Below are 23943 nucleotides of genomic sequence, written 5' to 3'. Positions count from 1 at the left end.
GTTCACCTTCTTCTTCCTGGTACATGTAAGTGCATTGTCCCTGTATAATGCGCTGTGCGGGGAGTCACTAAGATCCTGCGTCCGATATCCTGCATGTGTCACTTCCCTGCTCAGGTCCCCGGAGTTCTTCTTCCTGGTGCATGTAAGTGCATTGTCCGTGTATAATGTCCTGTGCGGGGAGACACTAAGATCGTGCGCCCGATATACTGCATGTGTCGCTTCCCCGCTCAGGTCCCCGTAGTTCACCTTCTTCTTCCTGGTGCATGTAAGTGCATTGTCCGTGTATAATGCGCTGTGCGGGGTGTCACTAAGATCCTGCGGCCGATATCCTTCCTGCATGTGTCGCTTCCCCGCTCAGGTCCCTGGAGTTCACCTTCTTCTTCCTGGTGCATGTAAGTGCATTGTCCGTGTATAATGCGCTGTGCGGGGAGTCACTAAGATCGTGCACCCGATATGCTGCATGTGTCGCTTCCCCGCTCAGGTCCCTGGAGTTCACCTTCTACTTTCTGGTGCATGTAAGTGCATTGCCTTGCGACACAATTTGAAAGTAAAATCCCGCGCTCAGTCGGAATCAGTCGGATCGTCCAACTGCCGCAACTCGATTTCTGTCGCATGGAAGCAGCTGCGCCACAATCCGATCGCGTGCGACACAATCCCAGTGCAGACACTTCTTCTATACCTGTATAAGACGTTTTACCATTGAAGAACGTGAGTCTGACTAAATTGCGGCACAAAACCTTTAGTAAATTTGCCCCATTATCTGGAAGGTGTTCTGTACTTGGCAACATACTGGGGCACATTTACTTACCCAGCCCAGAGGAGATCCGGAAAGTGCCTTGTCCGACGACAATGCCCTGTGCCGCGATTCACTTACACCGTGCGCCCGACTTGCTGAATGTGTCGCATGAGTCCCTGGAGTTCACCTTCTTCCTCCCGGTGCATGTAAGTGCATTGTCTTGCGACACAATTTTTAAGTTAAATCCTGCGGTTTGTCATACTGGTAGGTGGATTAGATTGTGAGCCCCATGGAGACAGGGACCAATGTGACGTGCTTTGTGCAGCGCTGCGTAATCTGTGTGCGCTATATAAATAATAATTTATTTATTATTATTATTGTCCGAATCCGTCGGATCGTCCAACGTCCCGCCCCCTGATTTGTGTCACATGCGTCACAATACCCTTTTAAAAGCGGTGAAAATCCGAAATCGGCAGAATATCCGACGTTTGTGCGGTCCGCGGACCCTTAGTAAATAAGCCCCACTGAGAGAGGTTTATTAAGTCAATTTTCTGATGACAGGTTCAAAAGAAAAAAGTCCAATTTTCATCTCATCAGAGCAGAAAGTCGTATTCCTCGTAGTCTGGATCCTTCATGTGTTTTGCACACTATGGGGCACATTTACTAAGGGTCCGCAGCCGCGAATCCGTGGGGTTTTTCCCGAATATTTCCGTTTTGCGCTGTATTTCATGGGATTGTGGCGCACGCGATCGATTTTTGGAGCAGTCGCGCCGACTTTCACGCGACAGAAATCGGGGGGCGTGGCCACCGGCCAACCCGAAGGATTCGGAAAAATCGCGGAATTTAAAAAGCCATTTGTGTCGCAAAATCAAGCACTCACATACACCAGAAAAAAGCAGGTGAACTCCAGCGGAACTCGGCGCAGCAGCGACACCTGGTGAATATCGGCGCACGGACCTTAGTGAATCCCAGCAGAACCCGAATCAGCGCCGGAGAACCCGCCGCTGGATCGCGACTGGACCGGGTAAGTAAATGTGCCCCTATGGGTCGCATGAACTAAGGGTCCGAGGACCTCACAAACGTCGGATATTCCGATGATTTCGGATTTGCACCCACAAACTATCATAAAATTGTGTTCATATTGAACAATTTTTTATGTATCCGAAAGGATTTACAATTTCGAGACTTTGTATGTTGCTTGGAACCTTTTGGAGACTTCTATTCTATGAGAAAAACAACGTCAGGAATCCTCAATGCAAAGAGGGGGAAGACAATGGGGACATTTCTCAGGGGTTGTTCACCAGAATTCGGGTATAAAAGCCCTGAAATAGGAGCAATTTGTGGTGCAGGGCCAGGAATTTTGTCTATTGCCCCCTTATGCCAAGCAGCCTGTGCACTACCCATAGCCCATGCCCCGAGAGATGGAGGAGGTTGTGGGGTCAGGCAGCCTCTATACCCTAGGGGTGGGCTGCAGTCATTGCAGTATTTAAAGTGAACCTGTCACCAGGAATGTTATTTTTAGCTGGTGAGAGGTTCCTTTAGCCAATGTTACGCTAATTTTCAAAATGCCTTTGTCAGCATTCGGAATCATTTCAGTACTTTATATAAGTTTATTTCATATTACCTGGCTCCCTGCCAGCAGCGCGCCGGAGTCCCAGGGAGGAGCAGCTGCAGCCTGTGTGTGCCTGTGTCTCATCATGGATTCTTCCTCTCCTCCTCACCATCCCCCTGTGGAGGAGAGGTGACACAGGCACACAAAGCTGCCAGGACTCACAACAGGAAGCCAGGTAATGGGAATTAAACTTATATAAAGTACTGAAATGATTCAGAATACTGATAAAAGGCTTTTTTAAAATCAGCAAAGCATCGGCTATTGGAACCTGTCACCAGCTAAAACTGACATTCCTGCTGCCAGGTTCTCTTTAATGGGATGGGGTTTGGTCACACAGAGGGTCATCGCTTCTCTGTCACCTTCTTCTGTCCCTGATGGAGGCTTAGGAGATCCATTAGTAGAGCGTCCCCCATGATCTGCATCTCCTTCTACATTAGATCCTGGACACTCGGGGTAGTTGAGTATCGGGAGTATAGTATGCTATATGTAACTACTACTACTGTCTGACCCCGGTAACTCCACTTACTCAGCTCTCTTGACCCTTGACCTTAGATTATTAACTCCTTGTTGTCAGTGACCTCTAGGTGACTACAGCCCTGGAGGGTGTAGAATAATTGATGGACAAATGTCCCATGGAGAAGATAAGATGGAAGCCATTAGATGAGTAATGTGGACCTTCTAAGGTCCACCACCTGTGAGGGTCTCAGAGGTCACAGCCCATGACCTTGGTTACTGTCTTCCAGGTCTGATATCATGGGCACCGCCAAGGTGATGGGCACACAACGCCCTCGTGTCATTGTCCCATCAGGATTGTATCGTCTTCACTTTCTCTAAGTCTCAGCTATAAATAAATGTGACCTTAATCCTCTGCTGCCTAATCGTCCTGAGGGGAGAAGCTTCCCGGGGAATGAGGACAAACCACTCGTTACAATGGAGAGTAAGGAACTAAGATCCAGGAGGAAAACTCAGGAGACGTGGACTCAGTCTGTGAGTATCTGTGGTGGAGTGTCCTCAGTGTATCCTCAGTGTATCCTCAGTGTATCCTCAGTGTATCCTCAGTGTATCCTCAGTGTATCCTCAGTATATCAGTGGTGTATCCTCAGTGTATCCTCAGTGTATCCTCAGTGTATGCTCAGTGTATCCTCAGTGTATGCTCAGTGTATCCTCAGTGTATCCTCAGTGTATCCTCAGTGAATCCTCAGTGTATCCTCAGTGTATCCTCAGTGTATCCTCAGTGTATCCTCAGTGTATCCTCCGTGTATGCTCAGTGTATCCTCAGTGTATGCTCAGTGTATCCTCAGTGTATCCTCAGTGTATCCTCAGTGAATCCTCAGTGTATCCTCAGTGTATCCTCAGTGTATCCTCAGTGTATCAGTGGTGTATCCTCAGTGTATCCTCAGTGTATCAGTGGTGTATCCTCAGAGTATCCTCAGTGTATCCTCAGTGTATCCTCAGTGTATCCTCAGTGTATCCTCAGAGTATCCTCAGTGTATCCTCAGTGTATCCTCAGTGTATCCTCAGTGTATCCTCAGTGTATCCTCAGTGTATCAGTGGTGTATCCTCAGAGTATCCTCAGTGTATCCTCAGTGTATCCTCAGTGTATCCTCAGTGTATCCTCAGAGTATCCTCAGAGTATCCTCAGAGTATCCTCAGTGTATCCTCAGTGTATCCTCAGTGAATCCTCAGTGTATCTTCAGAGTATCCTCAGAGTATCCTCAGTGTATCCTCAGTGTATCCTCAGTGTATCCTCAGTGTATCCTCAGTGTATCAGTGGTGTATCCTCAGTGTATCCTCAGTGTATCCTCCGTGTATCAGTGGTGTATCAGTAGTGTATACTCAGTGTATCCTCCGTGTATCCTCAGTGTATCCTCAGTGTATCCTCAGTGTATCCTCAGTGTATCCTCAGTGTATCCTCAGAGTATCCTCCGTGTATCCTCAGTGTATCAGTAGTGTATCCTCAGTGTATCCTCAGTGTATACTCAGTGTATCCTCAGTGTATCCTCAGTGTATCCTCAGAGTATCCTCCGTGTATCCTCAGTGTATCAGTAGTGTATCCTCAGTGTATCAGTAGTGTATCCTCAGGGTATCCTCAGAGTATCCTCCGTGTATCCTCAGTGTATCAGTAGTGTATCCTCAGAGTATCCTCAGAGTATCCTCAGTGTATCCTCAGTGTATCCTCAGTGTATCCTCAGTGTATCCTCAGTGTATCCTCAGAGTATCCTCCGTGTATCCTCAGTGTATCAGTAGTGTATCCTCAGTGTATCCTCAGTGTATCCTCAGTGTATCCTCAGTGTATCCTCCGTGTATCCTCAGTGTATCCTCCGTGTATCCTCAGTGTATCCTCAGTGTATCCTCAGTGTATCCTCAGTGTATCCTCAGTGTATCCTCCGTGTATCCTCAGTGTATCCTCCGTGTTTCCTCAGTGTATCCTCAGTGTATCCTCAGTGTATCCTCAGTGTATCCTCCGTGTATCCTCCGTGTATCCTCAGTGTATCCTCAGTGTATCCTCAGTGTATCCTCAGTGTATCCTCAGTGTATCCTCAGTGTATCAGTGGTGTATCCTCAGTGTATCCTCAGTGTATCCTCAGTGTATCCTCAGTGTATCCTCCGTGTATCCTCAGTGTATCCTCAGTGTATCCTCAGTGTATCCTCAGTGTATCAGTGGTGTATCCTCAGTGTATCCTCAGTGTATCCTCAGTGTATCCTCAGTGTATCAGTGGTGTATCCTCAGTGTATCCTCAGTGTATCCTCAGTGTATCCTCAGTGTATCCTCAGAGTATCCTCAGTGTATCCTCAGTGTATCAGTAGTGTATCCTCAGTGTATCCATGTTGTGTCCTCAGTGTATCAGTGGTGTATCAGTGGTGTATCCTCAGTGTATCCTCAGTGTATCCTCAGTGTATCCTCCGTGTATCCTCAGTGTATCCTCAGTGTATCCTCAGTGTATCCTCAGTGTATCCTCAGTGTATCCTCAGTGTATCAGTGGTGTATCCTCAGTGTATCCTCAGTGTATCCTCAGTGTATCCTCAGTGTATCCTCAGTGTATCCTCAGTGTATCCTCCGTGTATCCTCAGTGTATCCTCAGTGTATCCTCAGTGTATCCTCAGTGTATCAGTGGTGTATCCTCAGTGTATCCTCAGTGTATCCTTAGTGTATCCTCAGTGTATCCTCAGTGTATCCTCAGTGTATCCTCAGAGTATCCTCCGTGTATCCTCAGTGTATCAGTGGTGTATCCTCAGTGTATCCTCAGTGTATCCTTAGTGTATCCTCAGTGTATCCGTGTTGTGTCCTCAGTGTATCAGTGGTGTATCAGTGGTGTATCCTCAGTGTATCCTTAGTGTATCCTCCGTGTATCCTCCGTGTATCCTCAGTGTATCCTCAGTGTATCTTCAGTGTATCCTCAGTGTATCCTCAGTGTATCAGTGGTGTATCAGTGGTGTATCCTCAGTGTATCCTCAGTGTATCCTCAGTGTATCCTCAGTGTATCCTCAGTGTATCCTCAGAGTATCCTCAGTGTATCCTCAGTGTATCCTCAGTGTATCCTCAGAGTATCCTCAGTGTATCCTCAGTGTATCCTCAGTGTATCCTCAGAGTATCCTCAGTGTATCCTCAGTGTATCCTCAGTGTATCCTCAGTGAATCCTCAGTGTATCAGTGGTGTATCCTCAGTGTATCCTCAGTGTATCCTCAGTGTATCCTCAGAGTATCCTCAGAGTATCCTCAGTGTATCCTCAGTGTATCCTCAGTGAATCCTCAGTGTATCTTCAGAGTATCCTCAGAGTATCCTCAGTGTATCCTCAGTGTATCCTCAGTGTATCCTCAGTGTATCCTCAGAGTATCCTCAGTGTATCCTCAGTGTATCCTCAGTGTATCCTCAGTGTATCCTCAGTGTATCCTCAGAGTATCCTCAGTGTATCCTCAGTGTATCCTCAGTGTATCCTCAGTGTATCCTCAGAGTATCCTCAGAGTATCCTCAGTGTATGCTCAGTGTATCCTCAGTGTATCCTCAGTGTATGCTCAGTGTATTCTCAGTGTATCCTCAGTGTATCCTCAGTGTATCCTCAGAGTATCCTCAGAGTATCCTCAGAGTATCCTCAGTGTATCCTCAGTGTATCCTCAGTGTATCCTCAGTGAATCCTCAGTGTATCCTCAGAGTATCCTCAGTGTATCCTCAGTGAATCCTCAGAGTATCCTCAGTGTATCCTCAGTGTATCCTCAGTGTATCCTCAGTGAATCCTCAGTGTATCCTCAGAGTATCCTCAGAGTATCCTCAGTGAATCCTCAGTGTATCCTCAGTGTATCCTCAGTGTATCCTCAGAGTATCCTCAGTGTAGCCTCAGTGTATCCTCAGTGTATCCTCAGTGTATCCTCAGTGTATCCTCAGTGTATGCTCAGTGTATCCTCAGTGTATCCTCAGTGTATGCTCAGTGTATCCTCAGTGTATCCTCAGTGTATCCTCAGTGTATCCTCAGAGTATCCTCAGAGTATCCTCAGTGTATCCTCAGTGAATCCTCAGTGTATCCTCAGAGTATCCTCAGTGTATCCTCAGTGAATCCTCAGTGTATCCTCAGTGTATCCTCAGTGTATCCTCAGTGTATCCTCAGAGTATCCTCAGTGTATCCTCAGTGTATCCTCAGTGTATCCTCAGTGTATCCTCAGTGTATCCTCCGTGTATCCTCAGTGTATCCTCAGTGTATCCTCAGTGTATCCTCAGAGTATCCTCAGAGTATCCTCAGTGTATCCTCAGTGTATCCTCAGTGAATCCTCAGTGTATCCTCAGTGTATCCTCAGTGTATCAGTGGTGTATCCTCAGTGTATCCTCAGAGTATCCTCAGTGTATCCTCAGTGTATCAGTGGTGTATCCTCAGTGTATCCTCAGAGTATCCTCAGAGTATCCTCAGTGTATCCTCAGTGTATCCTCAGTGTATCCTCAGTGTATCCTCAGTGTATCAGTGGTGTATCCTCAGTGTATGCTCAGTGTATGCTCAGTGTATGCTCAGTGTATCCTCAGTGTATCCTCAGTGTATCCTCAGTGTATGCTCAGTGTATCCTCAGTGTATCCTCAGTGTATCCTCAGTGTATGCTCAGTGTATGCTCAGTGTATGCTCAGTGTATGCTCAGTGTATCCTCAGTGTATCCTCAGTGTATGCTCAGTGTATCCTCAGTGTATCCTCAGTGTATCCTCAGTGTATCCTCAGAGTATCCTCAGTGTATCCTCAGTGAATCCTCAGTGTATCCTCAGTGTATCCTCAGTGTATCCTCAGTGTATCCTCAGAGTATCCTCAGTGTATCCTCAGTGTATCCTCAGTGTATCCTCAGTGTATCCTCAGTGTATCCTCCGTGTATCCTCAGTGTATCCTCCGTGTATCCTCAGTGTAGCCTCAGTGAATCCTCAGTGTATCCTCAGTGTATCCTCAGTGTATCCTCAGTGTATCCTCCGTGTATCCTCCGTGTATCCTCAGTGTATCCTCAGTGTATCCTCAGTGTATCCTCAGTGTATCAGTGGTGTATCCTCAGTGTATCCTCAGTGTATGCTCAGTGTATGCTCAGTGTATCCTCAGTGTATGCTCAGTGTATCCTCCATCATTGTGTTTCTTTAATGTTCCTCTTATCCCTGGTGTCTCTCTTGTGTATCCCTGGTGTCTCTCTGTTGTATCCCTGGTGTCTCTCTTGTGTATCCCTGGTGTCTCTCTGTTGTATCCCTGGTGTCTCTCTGTTGTTTCCCTGGTGTCTCTCTGTTGTATCCCTGGTGTCTCTCTTGTGTATCCCTGGTGTCTCTCTGTTGTATCCCTGGTGTCTCTCTTGTGTATCCCTGGTGTCTCTCTGTTGTATCCCTGGTGTATCTCTGTTGTATCCCTGGTGTCTCTCTGTTGTATCCCTGGTGTCTCTCTGTTGTATCCCTGGTGTCTCTCTGTTGTATCCCTGGTGTCTCTCTTGTGTATCCCTGGTGTATCTCTGTTGTATCCCTGGTGTCTCTCTTGTGTATCCCTGGTGTCTCTCTGTTGTATCCCTGGTGTCTCTCTGTTGTATTCCTGGTGTCTCTCTGTTGTATCCCTGGTGTCTCTCTGTTGTATCTGGTGTCTCTCTTGTGTATCCCTGGTGTCTCTCTGTTGTATCCCTGGTGTCTCTCTGTTGTATCCCTGGTGTCTCTCTGTTGTATCCCTGGTGTCTCTCTGTTGTATCCCTGGTGTCTCTCTTGTGTATCCCTGGTGTCTCTCTGTTGTATCCCTGGTGTCTCTCTTGTGTATCCCTGGTGTCTCTCTGTTGTATCCCTGGTGTCTCTCTGTTGTATCTGGTGTCTCTCTTGTGTATCCCTGGTGTCTCTCTGTTGTATCCCTGGTGTCTCTCTGTTGTATCCCTGGTGTCTCTCTGTTGTATCCCTGGTGTCTCTCTTGTGTATCCCTGGTGTCTCTCTTGTGTATCCCTGGTGTCTCTCTTGTGTATCCCTGGTGTCTCTCTGTTGTATCCCTGGTGTCTCTCTTGTGTATCCCTGGTGTATCTCTGTTGTATCCCTGGTGTCTCTCTGTTGTATCCCTGGTGTCTCTCTGTTGTATCCCTGGTGTCTCTCTTGTGTATCCCTGGTGTCTCTCTGTTGTATCCCTGGTGTCTCTCTGTTGTATCCCTGGTGTCTCTCTGTTGTATCCCTGGTGTCTCTCTTGTGTATCCCTGGTGTCTCTCTTGTGTATCCCTGGTGTCTCTCTTGTGTATCCCTGGTGTCTCTCTGTTGTATCCCTGGTGTCTCTCTTGTGTATCCCTGGTGTCTCTCTGGTGTATCCCTGGTGTCTCTCTTGTGTATCCCTGGTGTCTCTCTGTTGTATCCCTGGTGTCTCTCTGTTGTATCCCTGGTGTCTCTCTGTTGTATCCCTGGTGTCTCTCTGTTGTATCCCTGGTGTCTCTCTTGTGTATCCCTGGTGTCTCTCTTGTGTATCCCTGGTGTCTCTCTTGTGTATCCCTGGTGTCTCTCTGTTGTATCTGGTGTCTCTCTTGTGTATCCCTGGTGTCTCTCTTGTGTATCCCTGGTGTCTCTCTGTTGTATCCCTGGTGTCTCTCTGTTGTATCCCTGGTGTCTCTCTGTTGTATCCCTGGTGTCTCTCTGTTGTATCCCTGGTGTCTCTCTGTTGTATCCCTGGTGTCTCTCTGTTGTATCCCTGGTGTCTCTCTGTTGTATCCCTGGTGTCTCTCTGTTGTATCCCTGGTGTCTCTCTGTTGTATCCCTGGTGTCTCTCTTGTGTATCCCTGGTGTCTCTCTGTTGTATCCCTGGTGTCTCTCTGTTGTATCCCTGGTGTCTCTCTGTTGTATCCCTGGTGTCTCTCTTGTGTATCCCTGGTGTCTCTCTTGTGTATCCCTGGTGTCTCTCTGGTGTATCCCTGGTGTCTCTCTGTTGTATCCCTGGTGTCTCTCTGTTGTATCCCTGGTGTCTCTCTGTTGTATCCCTGGTGTCTCTCTGTTGTATCTGGTGTCTCTCTTGTGTATCCCTGGTGTCTCTCTTGTGTATCCCTGGTGTCTCTCTGTTGTATCCCTGGTGTCTCTCTGTTGTATCCCGGGTGTCTCTCTTGTGTATCCCTGGTGTCTCTCTTGTGTATCCCTGGTGTCTCTCTTGAGTATCCCTGGTGTCTCTCTTGTGTATCCCTGGTGTCTCTCTGTTGTATCCCTGGTGTCTCTCTGTTGTATCCCTGGTGTCTCTCTGTTGTATCCCTGGTGTCTCTCTGTTGTATCCCTGGTGTCTCTCTTGTGTATCCCTGGTGTCTCTCTTGTGTATCCCTGGTGTCTCTCTGATGTATCCCTGGTGTCTCTCTGTTGTATCCCTGGTGTCTCTCTGTTGTATCCCTGGTGTCTCTCTTGAGTATCCCTGGTGTCTCTCTTGTGTATCCCTGGTGTCTCTCTGTTGTATCCCTGGTGTCTCTCTGTTGTATCCCTGGTGTCTCTCTGTTGTATCCCTGGTGTCTCTCTTGTGTATCCCTGGTGTCTCTCTTGTGTATCCCTGGTGTCTCTCTGATGTATCCCTGGTGTCTCTCTGTTGTATCCCTGGTGTCTCTCTGTTGTATCCCTGGTGTCTCTCTGTTGTATCCCTGGTGTCTCTCTGTTGTATCCCTGGTGTCTCTCTGGTGTATCCCTGGTGTCTCTCTTGTGTATCCCTGGTGTCTCTCTGTTGTATCCCTGGTGTCTCTCTGTTGTATCCCTGGTGTCTCTCTGTTGTATCCCTGGTGTCTCTCTTGTGTATCCCTGGTGTCTCTCTGTTGTATCCCTGGTGTCTCTCTGTTGTATCCCTGGTGTCTCTCTTGTGTATCCCTGGTGTCTCTCTGATGTATCCCTGGTGTCTCTCTGTTGTATCCCTGGTGTCTCTCTGTTGTATCCCTGGTGTCTCTCTTGAGTATCCCTGGTGTCTCTCTTGTGTATCCCTGGTGTCTCTCTGTTGTATCCCTGGTGTCTCTCTTGTGTATCCCTGGTGTCTCTCTGTTGTATCCCTGGTGTCTCTCTGTTGTATCCCTGGTGTCTCTCTGTTGTATCCCTGGTGTCTCTCTGTTGTATCCCTGGTGTCTCTCTTGTGTATCCCTGGTGTCTCTCTGTTGTATCTCTGGTGTCTCTCTTGTGTATCCCTGGTGTCTCTCTGTTGTATCCCTGGTGTCTCTCTTGTGTATCCCTGGTGTCTCTCTGTTGTATCCCTGGTGTCTCTCTGGTGTATCCCTGGTGTCTCTCTTGTGTATCCCTGGTGTCTCTCTGTTGTATCCCTGGTGTCTCTCTTGTGTATCCCTGGTGTCTCTCTGTTGTATCCCTGGTGTCTCTCTTGTGTATCCCTGGTGTCTCTCTGTTGTATCCCTGGTGTCTCTCTTGTGTATCCCTGGTGTCTCTCTGTTGTATCCCTGGTGTCTCTCTTGTGTTTCTCTGGAGCCTGTTGATATATCGGGCACATGGAAGGGGCGGGGCTTTTATGATACTATGATAAATGTCCCCCATAGATATATAATAATATAGTTATTATTTACCTATAAATATTTTCATGTTTAGTTTCCTCATGAAGAGGTCCTGAAATTTTGCAGCAAAAGCAACGAAAAAATCACAGACGTTGACAACCTTGATCTGACCTTGGCCAAAAATACCAGAATCGGAATACAGAAAGCCACCCTAAAGAGAGACAGAAGGTTTCCAAAAACCAAACTACTGCTCCCCAGCTCTGAAACTGCTCTGATCAGGAGAGAGGCGATCACTATCGGGAGTTTTTGTAACAGTCTCAATTCTTTGAAATTGACAGAATCCAAAAACATTGATAATTTCCAAAAAAAGCGACCAATCAGATTGGCTCCTTTAGAACTTCCAGTACAAGTAAAAGAGGCACAAATGGAAAAAATCACAACAATGGCTGAGGGTGTGGGTGAAAGGAAGCCCCCACACCAAAGACTGAACACCCCCTATCAGTGTCCCACCAAAAATCAGCCATTAAAGAAGATCGGAAAGGAGGAGAACAAACTTCCAAGACTTCCAGAAGATATCTTGGCCACCAAGGACAATGTATTGTTCAAAGAGTCATCTGTAAGGACATCTTCTCTCCCTCGGGATTTACATGGAGGGGGCTTAAAATTATCTGTGATCCGACCCGAAAGTACAAACATGAAAGATTCCCTTCCTAAGAACATATCATCTAAGGTCAATGAGAGTGGAGATGTTTCTGTAGAAGGACATCTGAGGTCTACAAGGTGTCCCAAAGCAAGTCATGGCGCACCTCAGACCATCACCATCAGCGGACCTCCAGGAGACTACACTGAGATGAGGGCTATTGGGAAATGAGGTCAATAAAACAAAGAATTAGGACCAACTTTATCTGTAGAGCAACATATTTTTGAAAAAGTCTGAGGAAATTTTAAGGAATTCATTGTAGGAATGGTTGAGTGTGAGGGGCAGGTCGGTCTACGAGCCTGAGGGGTAAAGCTAGGGAGAAGACTTGGACTATGTTGTTCAGCAGAGGAGATGGAGTCACACGTAGAGGCAGTTGTTAGATGATATAGTCTACGTTGTCTGTATGGGGTGGATCCGTAATGAAGATGATGATGATAACAACCGCTCACTGATGTCACCGCCCTAGAAACATGACAGGACGATCTATTATGTAGTTTTGGGGCAGATTTACTTACCCGGTCCATTCGCGATCCAGCGGCGCGTTCTCTGCGGAGGATTCATGTTCTGCCGGGATTCATTAAGGCAGTTCCTCCGCCGTCCACCAGGTGGCGCTGCTGCGCTGAAGAGCATCGGAACGCACTCAAGTACACCGGCCTATTCCTAGTGAAGGTAAGTGCAAGCTCCGCGACACATTTTTTTTTTTAAATGCGGCGGTTTTTCCGAATCCATTTTCGTTCAGCCACACCCCACGATTTCCGTCGCGTGCATGCCAGCGCCGATGTGCCACAATCCGATCGCGTGCGCCAAAATCCCGGGGCAATTCAGGGAAAATCGGCGTAAATCGGAAATATTCGGGTAACACGTTGGTAAAACACGAATCGGGCCCTTAGTAAATGACCCTCATTGTGTTGGGTCGGCCAGAAGTGAGTGACAACTAGATGAACCCTTCCAAACCACATATCTAACTCTTTAACTCAAGACAGTGATCTACCTTTCAGATCAAATATCTCTCCAACATAAACATCTAGACCTTCAAATCAGTGATCTACCCCTCCAACATAGAGATCTACTCCTTCAGATCAGTGATCTACCCCTCCAACATAGTGATCTACTCCTTCAGATCAGTGACATACCCCTCCAACATAGAGATCTACTCCTTCAGATCAGTGATCTACCCCTCCAACATAGTGATCTACTCCTTCAGATCAGTGATCTACACCTCCAACATAGAGATCTACTCCTTCAGATCAGTGACATACCCCTCCAACATAGAGATCTACTCCTTCAGATCAGTGATCTACCCCTCCAACATAGAGATCTACTCCTTCAGATCAGTGACATACCCCTCCAACATAGTGATCTACTCCTTCAGATCAGTGATCTACCCCTCCAACATAGAGATCTACTCCTTCAGATCAGTGATCTACCCCTCCAACATAGAGATCTACTCCTTCAGATCAGTGATCTACCCCTCCAACATAGAGATCTACTCCTTCAGATCAGTGATCTACCCCTCCAACATAGAGATCTACTCCTTCAGATCAGTGATCTACCTCTCCAACATAGAGATCTACTCCTTCAGATCAGTGATCTACCCCTCCAACATAGTGATCTACTCCTTCAGATCAGTGATCTACCCCTCCAACATAGTGATCTACTCCTTCAGATCAGTGATCTACACCTCCAACATAGAGATCTACTCCTTCAGATCAGTGATCTACCCCTCCAACATAGTGATCTACTCCTTCAGATCAGTGATCTACCCCTCCAACATAGTGATCTACTCCTTCAGATCAGTGACATACCCCTCCAACATAGAGATCTACTCCTTCACATCAGTGATCTACCCCTCCAACATAGAGATCTACTCCTTCAGATCAGTGATCTACCCCTCCAACATAGAGATCTACTCCTTCAGATCAGTGATCTACCCCTCCAACATAGAGATCTACTCCTTCAGATCAGTGATCTACCCCTCCAACATAGAGATCTACTCCTTCAGATCAGTGATCTACCTCTCCAACATAGAGATCTACTCCTTCAGATCAGTGATCTACCCCTCCAACATAGTGATCTACTCCTTCAGATCAGTGATCTACCCCTCCAACATAGTGATCTACTCCTTCAGATCAGTGATCTACACCTCCAACATAGTGATCTACTCCTTCAGATCAGTGATCTACCCCTCCAACATAGTGATCTACTCCTTCAGATCAGTGATCTACCCCTCCAACATAGTGATCTACTCCTTCAGATCAGTGATCTACCCCTCCAACATAGAGATCTACTCCTTCAGATCAGTGATCTACCCCTCCAACATAGAGATCTACTCCTTCAGATCAGTGATCTACCCCTCCAACATAGTGATCTACTCCTTCAGATCAGTGACATACCCCTCCAACATAGAGATCTACTCCTTCAGATCAGTGATCTACCCCTCCAACATAGAGATCTACTCCTTCAGATCAGTGATCTACCCCTCCAACATAGAGATCTACTCCTTCAGATCAGTGATCTACCCCTCCAACATAGAGATCTACTCCTTCAGATCAGTGATCTACCCCTCCAACATAGAGATCTACTCCTTCAGATCAGTGATCTACCTCTCCAACATAGAGATCTACTCCTTCAGATCAGTGATCTACCCCTCCAACATAGTGATCTACTCCTTCAGATCAGTGATCTACCCCTCCAACATAGTGATCTACTCCTTCAGATCAGTGATCTACACCTCCAACATAGTGATCTACTCCTTCAGATCAGTGATCTACCCCTCCAACATAGTGATCTACTCCTTCAGATCAGTGATCTACCCCTCCAACATAGTGATCTACTCCTTCAGATCAGTGATCTACCCCTCCAACATAGAGATCTACTCCTTCAGATCAGTGATCTACCCCTCCAACATAGAGATCTACTCCTTCAGATCAGTGACATACCCCTCCAACATAGTGATCTACTCCTTCAGATCAGTGATCTACCCCTCCAACATAGAGATCTACTCCTTCAGATCAGTGATCTACCCCTCCAACATAGAGATCTACTCCTTCAGATCAGTGATCTACCCCTCCAACATACAGATCTAACCCTTCAAATCAGCAACCTTACCCTTTATCTTCGATCCACGGAGATCTATCCCTGTTTTCCTGACCTGCACACCCCTTCGGGCGTGTTGGGGCTGGTGGTAGATGAGCAGGGACTGAAAACTCTGCCAGACCAGACCTGGTCTAATCAGGTTTAACCTGGCGGACACTGCTCCCGTTTTTACAAAGAGGCAGTAATTGGCGCAAGTATAATGGGTCAAAAAACAGCAGCTTCAAAACACGTCGGCAGGTGGGTCATAAAGTTTTATGATCCAATAAAAGTTGTTTTCACCTTCCGATCCTGTTGACTTGTACATTTACTGGATCGTTACAGATGAGGTGGGTTAAAAGTGAAGATTTTTGTTTTATTTATAAACAATTAAAAAAAAACACCCCAGTAACACCCCAGGAGCCCTTCTCATTGGTATATTCATATCTTATATTTGTTATCCTTGGCCTCCTTCCTTCTAAAATCAACTATTAAAACTATTCTAATGAGCCAGAAGGGCTCTGGTAACACCCCGAGGAGCCCTTTTCATTGGTATAATTGTAAAAGTTGATTTTAGAAGGAAGGAGCCATGTATAACTAATACAAGATATGAATATAAGATGATCACAGTCACAGCGCCGGGATCTATGAGTTGATAGTTTAGTTTTAGTTTATTTTAACCCCTACAAGATGCAGCCAGTTTGTAGATTAAGACTCAGCCCCGTTTTTTTGTAATCTAACGTGTTGCTTTATACGATTATAAACTTGAACAGTTTAACTTACCAAAGTGATTTTGAGATTGGTGACGCATTGTATTTCATGTTACTGGTGAATTTTGATTGAAATGTTTTGCATTTAATTATTAAAAAAGTGAAAATTTGGCAACAATGGTGAAAAATTTGCCATTCTCAAAATGTAAAAATGAACTTCCATACAGACAGATATCTTCACCGCCCGAAATAACTTTTATATGTGAAAGGGGCTTTGGGGTATTTTTATTCCTTTGTAGATTTTTTTTTTTTCATTTTAAAACTTTTTTTAAAAACTTTTTTATGAGTCCCACTACGGAACATGAACAAGCAATCGGCTTTCAGCTTATGCAGGATACAGGATCTGGATGATATGGGCTCTGACTATCCTAACAGGATCCCCTCCCTACCAAAATGTATTGCACCCCTGCTCATAGCTTAGTGCCATCCTCAGACGTTTAGTGCCCCATCTGCCCTCTTGGGACCTCTAGTGTCCCTTTCCTTTTAGCACCCACTCATTTGCTCCCTTGTTGGATCAGTGTCCTCCTTACTGCTATTAGTTTAATTATTCACGTCCTTTTCCCAAGCAAGGGTTAAGAGTCCCCACTTAAATCAAGCCCCCCCCCACTTATAGAGTTACTATCCCCTTCCTTGCCGCTTCCATCTTAGTTCATGTTTAATGCCCCCCTTCTTCTTATGTTCTTAAAGTTAGTGCCCTCTTTGCCCTCACACTTAGTAGGTGCCCCCTCATTTTTGTCACCATTCTTAGTGACCCTTTTCTTTGTAGTTGCCCCTTTTTTATGGTTAGTGACCTCTTTTTTGCCCCCATTCCTAGTGCCCCTTTGTGCCCAATTGTTAGCAAGTGCTCCTATTTTTTTTATGAGGTCCCCCCCTTTTAAATAATGACCCCCTTATTTTGTCCCCATTTTAAAGAATTCCCAATGTTTTAATAATTGCCTACTTCTTCTGCCCCAATACTGTGAGGTCTCCTATTTTTTTTGCATGTGAAATAAAGTATTCACCTTTTCCAGGACCCTCCACAAGGGGCCAGTCATATTCTTTGCTTGCACAGCCAAGCGAAGGACTTAAAGGGAACATTCATTAGGAATGTGATCTTTAGTTAGATTAGATTATTTTAAAAATGCCTTTGTCAGCATTCTGAAATTTAGATAAGTTTATTTCACATTACCTGGCTCCCTGCCAGCAGTGTGTGGTGAGTCCTTGGGGAGGAGCAGCTGCAGCCTGTGTGTGCCTGTGTCTCCTCATGCGTTCTGCCTCCCCTCCACACAAGCTCCCTGGATGAGTGTGGAGGAGAGGAGATGAGACACAGGCTGCAGCTGCTCCGGGGACTCACAACATGCTGCTGGCAGGGAGCCAGGTAATGTGAAATAATTTTTTCATAAAGTACTGAAATGATTCAAAATGCTGACAAAGGTATTTTTAAAATCAGCATAGCATAGGCTATTGGAACCTGTCACCTGCTGAAAATGACATTCTGGTGACAGGTTCCCTGGAGCAGGAAGCCAACAGAGGATGTAGGTAGAGTTTCATCTCACCTCCTGCCGCCCATGACTGACAAGAAGGTTTAAAGTTTTTACATCATTGCACGCCTGGTACTAAGGAGAGCAACTGGGAGGATGCAGGAGCACCAGGAGGTAAGTCATTGCTTTTCTACTGATTCTAGATGTGAACTCCACCAAGATGGAGCATTCTTTGAAGTGGTTGTCATGTGGTTCAGCATATCCCAGCCAGAGGTCAGGTAAGTGTGACGCCCTCCATAAATCACCATCATGTCCCCTCTCCTTGTGGCCTCCTCATTGCATCTCCTCGCCTCAGCTGTAGGAATTGTACTCAGGCCGCAAGTGTCCACTTGAGATTCTTGTCTCTTCCAAGTGATTCTCAGGAATGCAGATCATTTGCAATCAATAACGCAGAATATTTCCTTGGACACAAGCTGATTTATGGAAGAGCAGGCGATGATGAAGAAGCCGCTCCTCGATAATAATGGCGCTTAACCTTTACTCTTCCCTTTGATAAATGAAGCAGGAACGAAATTCTGAACATTTTTTTGAATGTAGATCCAAAATTCATGAATTAAACGGTTTTACTACAAAGTAAAAGAAAGTTGAAAGGGGTTTTTTTTGTGCACAAGACTGATGATCTATATTTAGGAGAGGTCTTCAGGATCTCATCAGTAGTGGCCAACCAACTGGAGACCATGCCAAACGGGCTGCACCAGAAGCCAAACAGTGGATGGAGCTGGAAGCTGAACTCCCCAACCACTAGACAATGGCCATGAAGTGACTTGGGCCAAAGCTTCAGTCCCCCAGCGCAGACTATGGTGGTCAGAGCCATTTGCTTCCAGCTCATCTACTGTGTTGTTTCTGGTACAAAGAAGCGGCTGGAGCCACTGAGGTTTTGGACCCTCACTAGTCACATAAGAAGGACTCTATCTAAAAAACCCTATTAACAATAATAATATCAATAGTCCATCAGTAGTTGGCCATCCAGGTTCCTGTGTTTAAAGGGCAGAAGCCCCAGCTTATGTTTATTTTTAGTGGAAGCCCCCGGCTACAGTTGCAGTTATCACTGATCCCGTTTGGGTGATGGACCCAACACCGAAGTATTTATGACCGATAGAGAGGAAATGCTATCACTTCTTGATTCTGGTGAACCATTTAATATTATGTTTCCAAACTCTTCAAATTTTTCTGACACAATCAACATGTGCCAAGAAACGTTGGACCACGAGGCCTGGACATGTTCTAGGACCAAGGAGATGGAGACCGGGACATGAAGTCATGAATGTGACGACTCTTGAAGCTGTTCACCTTCCCTGCCCATGACCAGCCCCAGTGAGGCTGTCTGGTTATCCCACCAAAGTCATGGTCTCTGGGCCTGAACTGTGCACCAGCCAGGGACCCGGGACCCAGGGATCTAGGAGCTGGAATGGAGTTTGATATAGTTCCAGAAGACTGCCCCATTCCTGACTTCTCAGATGTGATCAGAATGAAGGGATAACTCTGGACCTGTCAATCAAACTGAGCTACCTAGTGAATACTCCTTCCCAAGAACAAACCAACTCCTCCCCAACTATCAGGACACAGAATAATCCCTTTAAGAACATAGACAGTGCCAGCCTATCATTAGAGCACTGAGGCTTATTAGCGGATCCATCACACTGTCGCCTCTTGTGTTGGATAATATTATTAGATTCACTGATTATTGACTCTCTAATTCTTCTCACACCAAATTATAACACACTGATACCGGAAATAAGACAATCTGTAGGATCCGTCGATGACATCTCAATCATTTCTAAACGTTTGCATATTTGAAATCTAATTTTTAGCCTTGCATATATGTTTACATATTTGTAAAATTTGATAAAATTTTTCATTTATAACCAATTTTAACATCTGAACTGTAGGCTACATCTACACCTTCCTATGCTGGATTCAGAGATATCTCTTATGTATATGCAAATTAGCATTTTGGTGCATCATGGGAGCAATTACTAGTTTTGGTGCAGCTTCTTTTGCCCAAACTGCAATGTTCTATGTGTTGAATTTTGCTGGTTTAGGACCCTGGACTTCACCAGTAGCCGTCAAAGCCGATTTCAGTGTTACTGGTTGGTTCACATTTGGGTCACTGAACCCAAACCCAATTGTGTCCACTCATTCCCTATTAACAAGGGGAGGAGCACAATGTCATCCAAGGCTTAGTGGATGGTGCTCGGAAAGGAAAATTGAGCAGGAGAAGGTTCTTGGACCTTTTGACCACATGGATGTTGCTCCAAGGATTCATTCTGACTGCCAAATTAATGAAGGAATTTTTCAAACCAGCATCTCCCTGATTTAGGTTTTTTTTGCCTTTTCCTAGATCCACACTGTATTCTTATAGATTGGACTACAAGGACTTGTGCCCATATTGAACCTAATCCACTATGATATTGTGATTGCCCTTTAGATCCAGTGATCACTTGAGTTCTTCCATTTGGCAGCTTCTCCGTGTTGGAGAAACAATCGGATCGTGGGATGAAAGCAGAATATTGTAGAAGAAAACATAAAAGCCACAAGTGGAACCTTTTGCCTTTATTCAGTATGGCAGTAACATTGGCACGGAGCGTCTAACAGATGGCCTGGATTTCACCACCACAATCTGCTTGATGGATTACCGTCCAGGTTTCTTCGTCTTTCTATTTATACATGTAGCAAATAGAAATTTTCCCGGCGATGGAGGATACATCAGGCTCCCTGTCATGCGCTAGATGGCTCGTTGCGAGCCCTGACATTTCCCATCGAGTCTGAACATGTATGAGCTTGTTCATGGATTAAATAGCCTCGGTATAAAAATAAGCTCCAAACACCTCATATTCCATCTGGTTCCTTGTTGAATATTTTACTTGGAGCCTCTCGGTAGCCTCGAGCCATGCAAAATGGAAGCAGATCTGCCAATTTTATTAGCTGCCGTCCAAGCCATGCAAGGATAATTATACCTCGGAGAACGCTTGTTTAACCCTTAAATCTTCTACTTAGTACATAAAACATGTTAAGTCAATATTGAGTTGATGAACTCTCTTTCTGGTAGCGGCCAAACATAACACTGTAGCATTAGGAGCCACAATGGAGGATGAAGGATGGTTTATGGACTTGCAGATGTCTCGTTTGAGCGGTACCATCTGTTAATGTGTTGCTACCATCTGTGAGGAAGCTATTGTGTCGAATGATTATTCCCATAACCTTCACTTCTGGGTTTAGGGACTGATCAACCAGAACTAGGGAAGTTTTTCCAGCGTAAAAGTTGCAATGACGTCAGAGACCTAAAATCATCTAGTTTAGCTTTACAGGAGAGCAGGTGGTGCATGTGCCCCAGTAGTAATTAGGATGGACGAGCAAGGGCACTGGATGGCCAACCAGTTCCTGGAGCTCACGCCAGAGCCATTGCTCTAGATAGCAAAGGTTTAGGATGATACTCATGACCTGTACCCTGACCAAAGCTAAGTGGCTCTTTGGCGACCCCTTGGGATTACCAAGTCTCTAGGTAACTCTTCTAATTCCCCATGGTGAAGTTACTTTCCAGAGTGTTGCCATCTGACCAAGTTCACTACAGGATCTTCAGGAACACTGGTGGGCCAGTCTTGTCTGTAAGGTAATTCTTACTTGTAAGGGGCACCGCAATAACTGAGGTGTGGCAATTGTATTTGGAAAGATGTAGACCCCAGTCACCTCTGCTCTAGTTAAGGACCTGCATTCAGTCCTGGTTTTGATGGCCAGTTTTATGGCTAGCTGACTAGTGTGTTGTCTCAATGGACTACTTTGGCTCCTGTTTACATTGAGGGTAACTCCATCTGACCCAACAGGTAGGTAGTTATCCTCTCCTGTAGTCATGCTTCATGTTTACCACAGCTGTGGTGCCCGACATTCCTCCAGAAGCTCCTGGTGCTACAGGCTGCGTCGTAAGGCATGAAATAGCCTTCCCCTACCCTGCTAGGGGGGAAGCAGAGCATGGACATGTGCCCGGGATGAACAACAGGACTCATGCACTAAACAGATGGGACACATGCACCCGACATTCAGGACTAAGGTAACAGACAGATGTGACTAATGCACCAGAGATGGGACTAATGCACTAGTTTTCCCTATTATAAGCTCCACCTTCCTCTCATTGTTACCAGGTACAGCAGTGCTTTTCTTTAGTTAGTGGATGTGGTTGGTATTACAGTTTAGATTGACTAATCCTGTTCAAGTCAATAAGAAGAAGACACAGTAGTAGTCACAACCACTAGTACAGCACATACAGACATTGTAGAGGGACCCTCCTCAGTCCTACTATAGGAAGTCTATGGAAAGTAAACTTACCCACCCGCAGTAAGACTCTACCCAAGACTGCCCTATGCACGGAGGTCAAGAAATGGTTAATAATCCAATATTTGCAGAAAATGACTTTTCCCGATCAAACTCCACAATGAATGAATATACAGAGTAGTAATTAGTATATGGAAGGGGCAGGACGCAGCCTCTCATCTCTGAATATGTAATTTCTCCGCATAATAATTATCAGCAGCTCTGACACAATGTAGCGGCGAATCTTCTTCTCCGAGTCGTCTCGTAACATCAGGATCTATGGATCTAAGGGGATATTTGGCGGATACACATACTTGTAATGTCCCGATAGAAAACACAAGTGACACATGGGGCAGCGCTCGGTCCGGATCCATCACCTCCGCGGCTTCTGAACTGCTATAAAACAAGAGCTGAATGAGCCACAATCAGGTAATAATAGCGTTCAGCATCCCTGGAAGTGCAGCCGGATGAGGGGACGCAAGGTGCTATTACAGAACAAATGATGGTTATTACTGCCATAACTCCAGCACTAGAGATTAATGGCTGATTTACATGGTGCACAGAGCTCAGCTGGGATTTCTATAGGTGCCCATATACTGAATGTCCCCATGTATCCGTATACTGCAGCTCCTCAATGTTACTAGGAATCTGTCAGTAGTTGTGAGAGACTAAGGACAGAGTTACCCCCGGAGAGCTAAGTAATCATTCCATTATATTGGATGGATTTATACTCCGGAATTGTACGTTCTCCAATTGGGGGATGTCCTCACACTGCTGTGCTCTTAGCTCTCTGCTTCAAACTGCTCCATAGCAGCTCCTCTTTTCTCTGAATCACACCTGAGCTGGAACGATACTTATAGCAGAGGGGAGGGAATGTAGGACAGTTTAATGCAAAGAGATAAGGGCACAGCAGTGTGAGGACACGCCCCCAGTGCACTAGGAGAAGTTACAATACCGGAATATGAATGCATATATTACAGTCCATGCTAAGTCTTACATATACAAGGTGTGATTAAACCGCTCTCCGGAGCTTCTAATACTGCCCTTAGAGAGCACAGAGCACAGCAGTGTGAGGACACGCCCCAGTGCAATAGGAGAAGCTACAATACTGGAATATGATTCCATATATTACAGTCCTGTTCATTCTTACATATACAAGGTGTGATTAAACTGCTCTCCGGAGCTTCTAATACTGCCCTTAGAGAGCACAGAGCACAGCAGTGTGAGGACACGCCCCAGTGCACTAGGAGAAGCTACAATACTGGAATATGAATCCATATATTACAGTCCTGTTCATTCTTACATATACAAGGTGTGATTAAACTGCTCTCCGGAGCTTCTAATACTGCCCTTAGAGAGCACAGAGCACAGCAGTGTGAGGACACGCCCCAGTGCACTAGGAGAAGCTACAATACTGGAATATGAATCCATATATTACAGTCCTGTTCATTCTTACATATACAAGGTGTGATTAAACTGCTCTCCGGAGCTTCTAATACTGCCCTTAGAGAGCACAGAGCACAGCAGTGTGAGGACACGCCCCAGTGCACTAGGAGAAGCTACAATACTGGAATATGAATCCATATATTACAGTCCTGTTCATTCTTACATATACAAGGTGTGATTAAACTGCTCTCCGGAGCTTCTAATACTGCCCTTAGAGAGCACAGAGCACAGCAGTGTGAGGACAGGCCCCAGTGCACTAGGAGAAGTTACAATACCGGAATATGAATGCATATATTACAGTCCATGCTAAGTCTTACATATACAAGGTGTGATTAAACCGCTCTCCGGAGCTTCTAATACTGTCCTTAGAGTGCACAGAGCACAGCAGTGTGAGGACATGCCCCCAGTGCACTAGGAGAAGCTACAATACCGGAATATGAATCCATATATTACAGTCCTGCTCATTCTTACATGAAAAGGTGTGATTAAACCGCTCTCTGGAGCTTTTTCCTACTACTTTCCCTAGAGAGCACAGAGCACAGCAGTGTGAGGACACTCCCCCAGTGCACTTGGAGAAGCTACAATCCTGGAATCTGAATCCATATATTACAGTACTGCTGTGATTTAGCAGCTCTCCTGAGCCTCTTATACTGTCCTTAGAGAGCACAGAGCCCAGCAGTGTCAGGGAGCTCACAAACTATAGAAGTTGTAGAAATCCCTGACCTGTACATGGATGTTCCATAGATTTTAATGGAGCACAAGCCGGATGTACAGAGCTTTGTTCCGTTCATGTGGAGCACTCATGGCATCTATAGCGCCCCCTGTCTAGAGTAGGAGTCTTATAGGTGAAAGAGACATGGAACATCACAAAG

The 23943-nt window shown here is 45.8% G+C and overlaps 1 protein-coding gene across 1 annotated transcript; it reads left to right on the top strand.

Moving 5' to 3' along the window:
• The first annotated feature begins 3228 nt into the window (after positions 1-3228).
• LOC140132399 (uncharacterized) lies at positions 3229-13047 on the top strand. The gene is made up of 2 exons (XM_072151138.1): positions 3229-3335; positions 11353-13047. The coding sequence occupies exons 1-2, from the start codon at positions 3279-3281 to the stop codon at positions 12127-12129; spliced, it is 834 nt and encodes a 277-aa protein (XP_072007239.1). The 5' UTR covers positions 3229-3278; the 3' UTR covers positions 12130-13047.
• Positions 13048-23943: the final 10896 nt, after the last annotated feature.

The sequence above is a fragment of the Engystomops pustulosus genome, chromosome 5 (assembly GCF_040894005.1).
Source record: "Engystomops pustulosus chromosome 5, aEngPut4.maternal, whole genome shotgun sequence".
In the NCBI taxonomy this organism is placed as follows: domain Eukaryota; kingdom Metazoa; phylum Chordata; class Amphibia; order Anura; family Leptodactylidae; genus Engystomops; species Engystomops pustulosus.
This window is presented reverse-complemented; position numbering and strand designations above follow the sequence as displayed.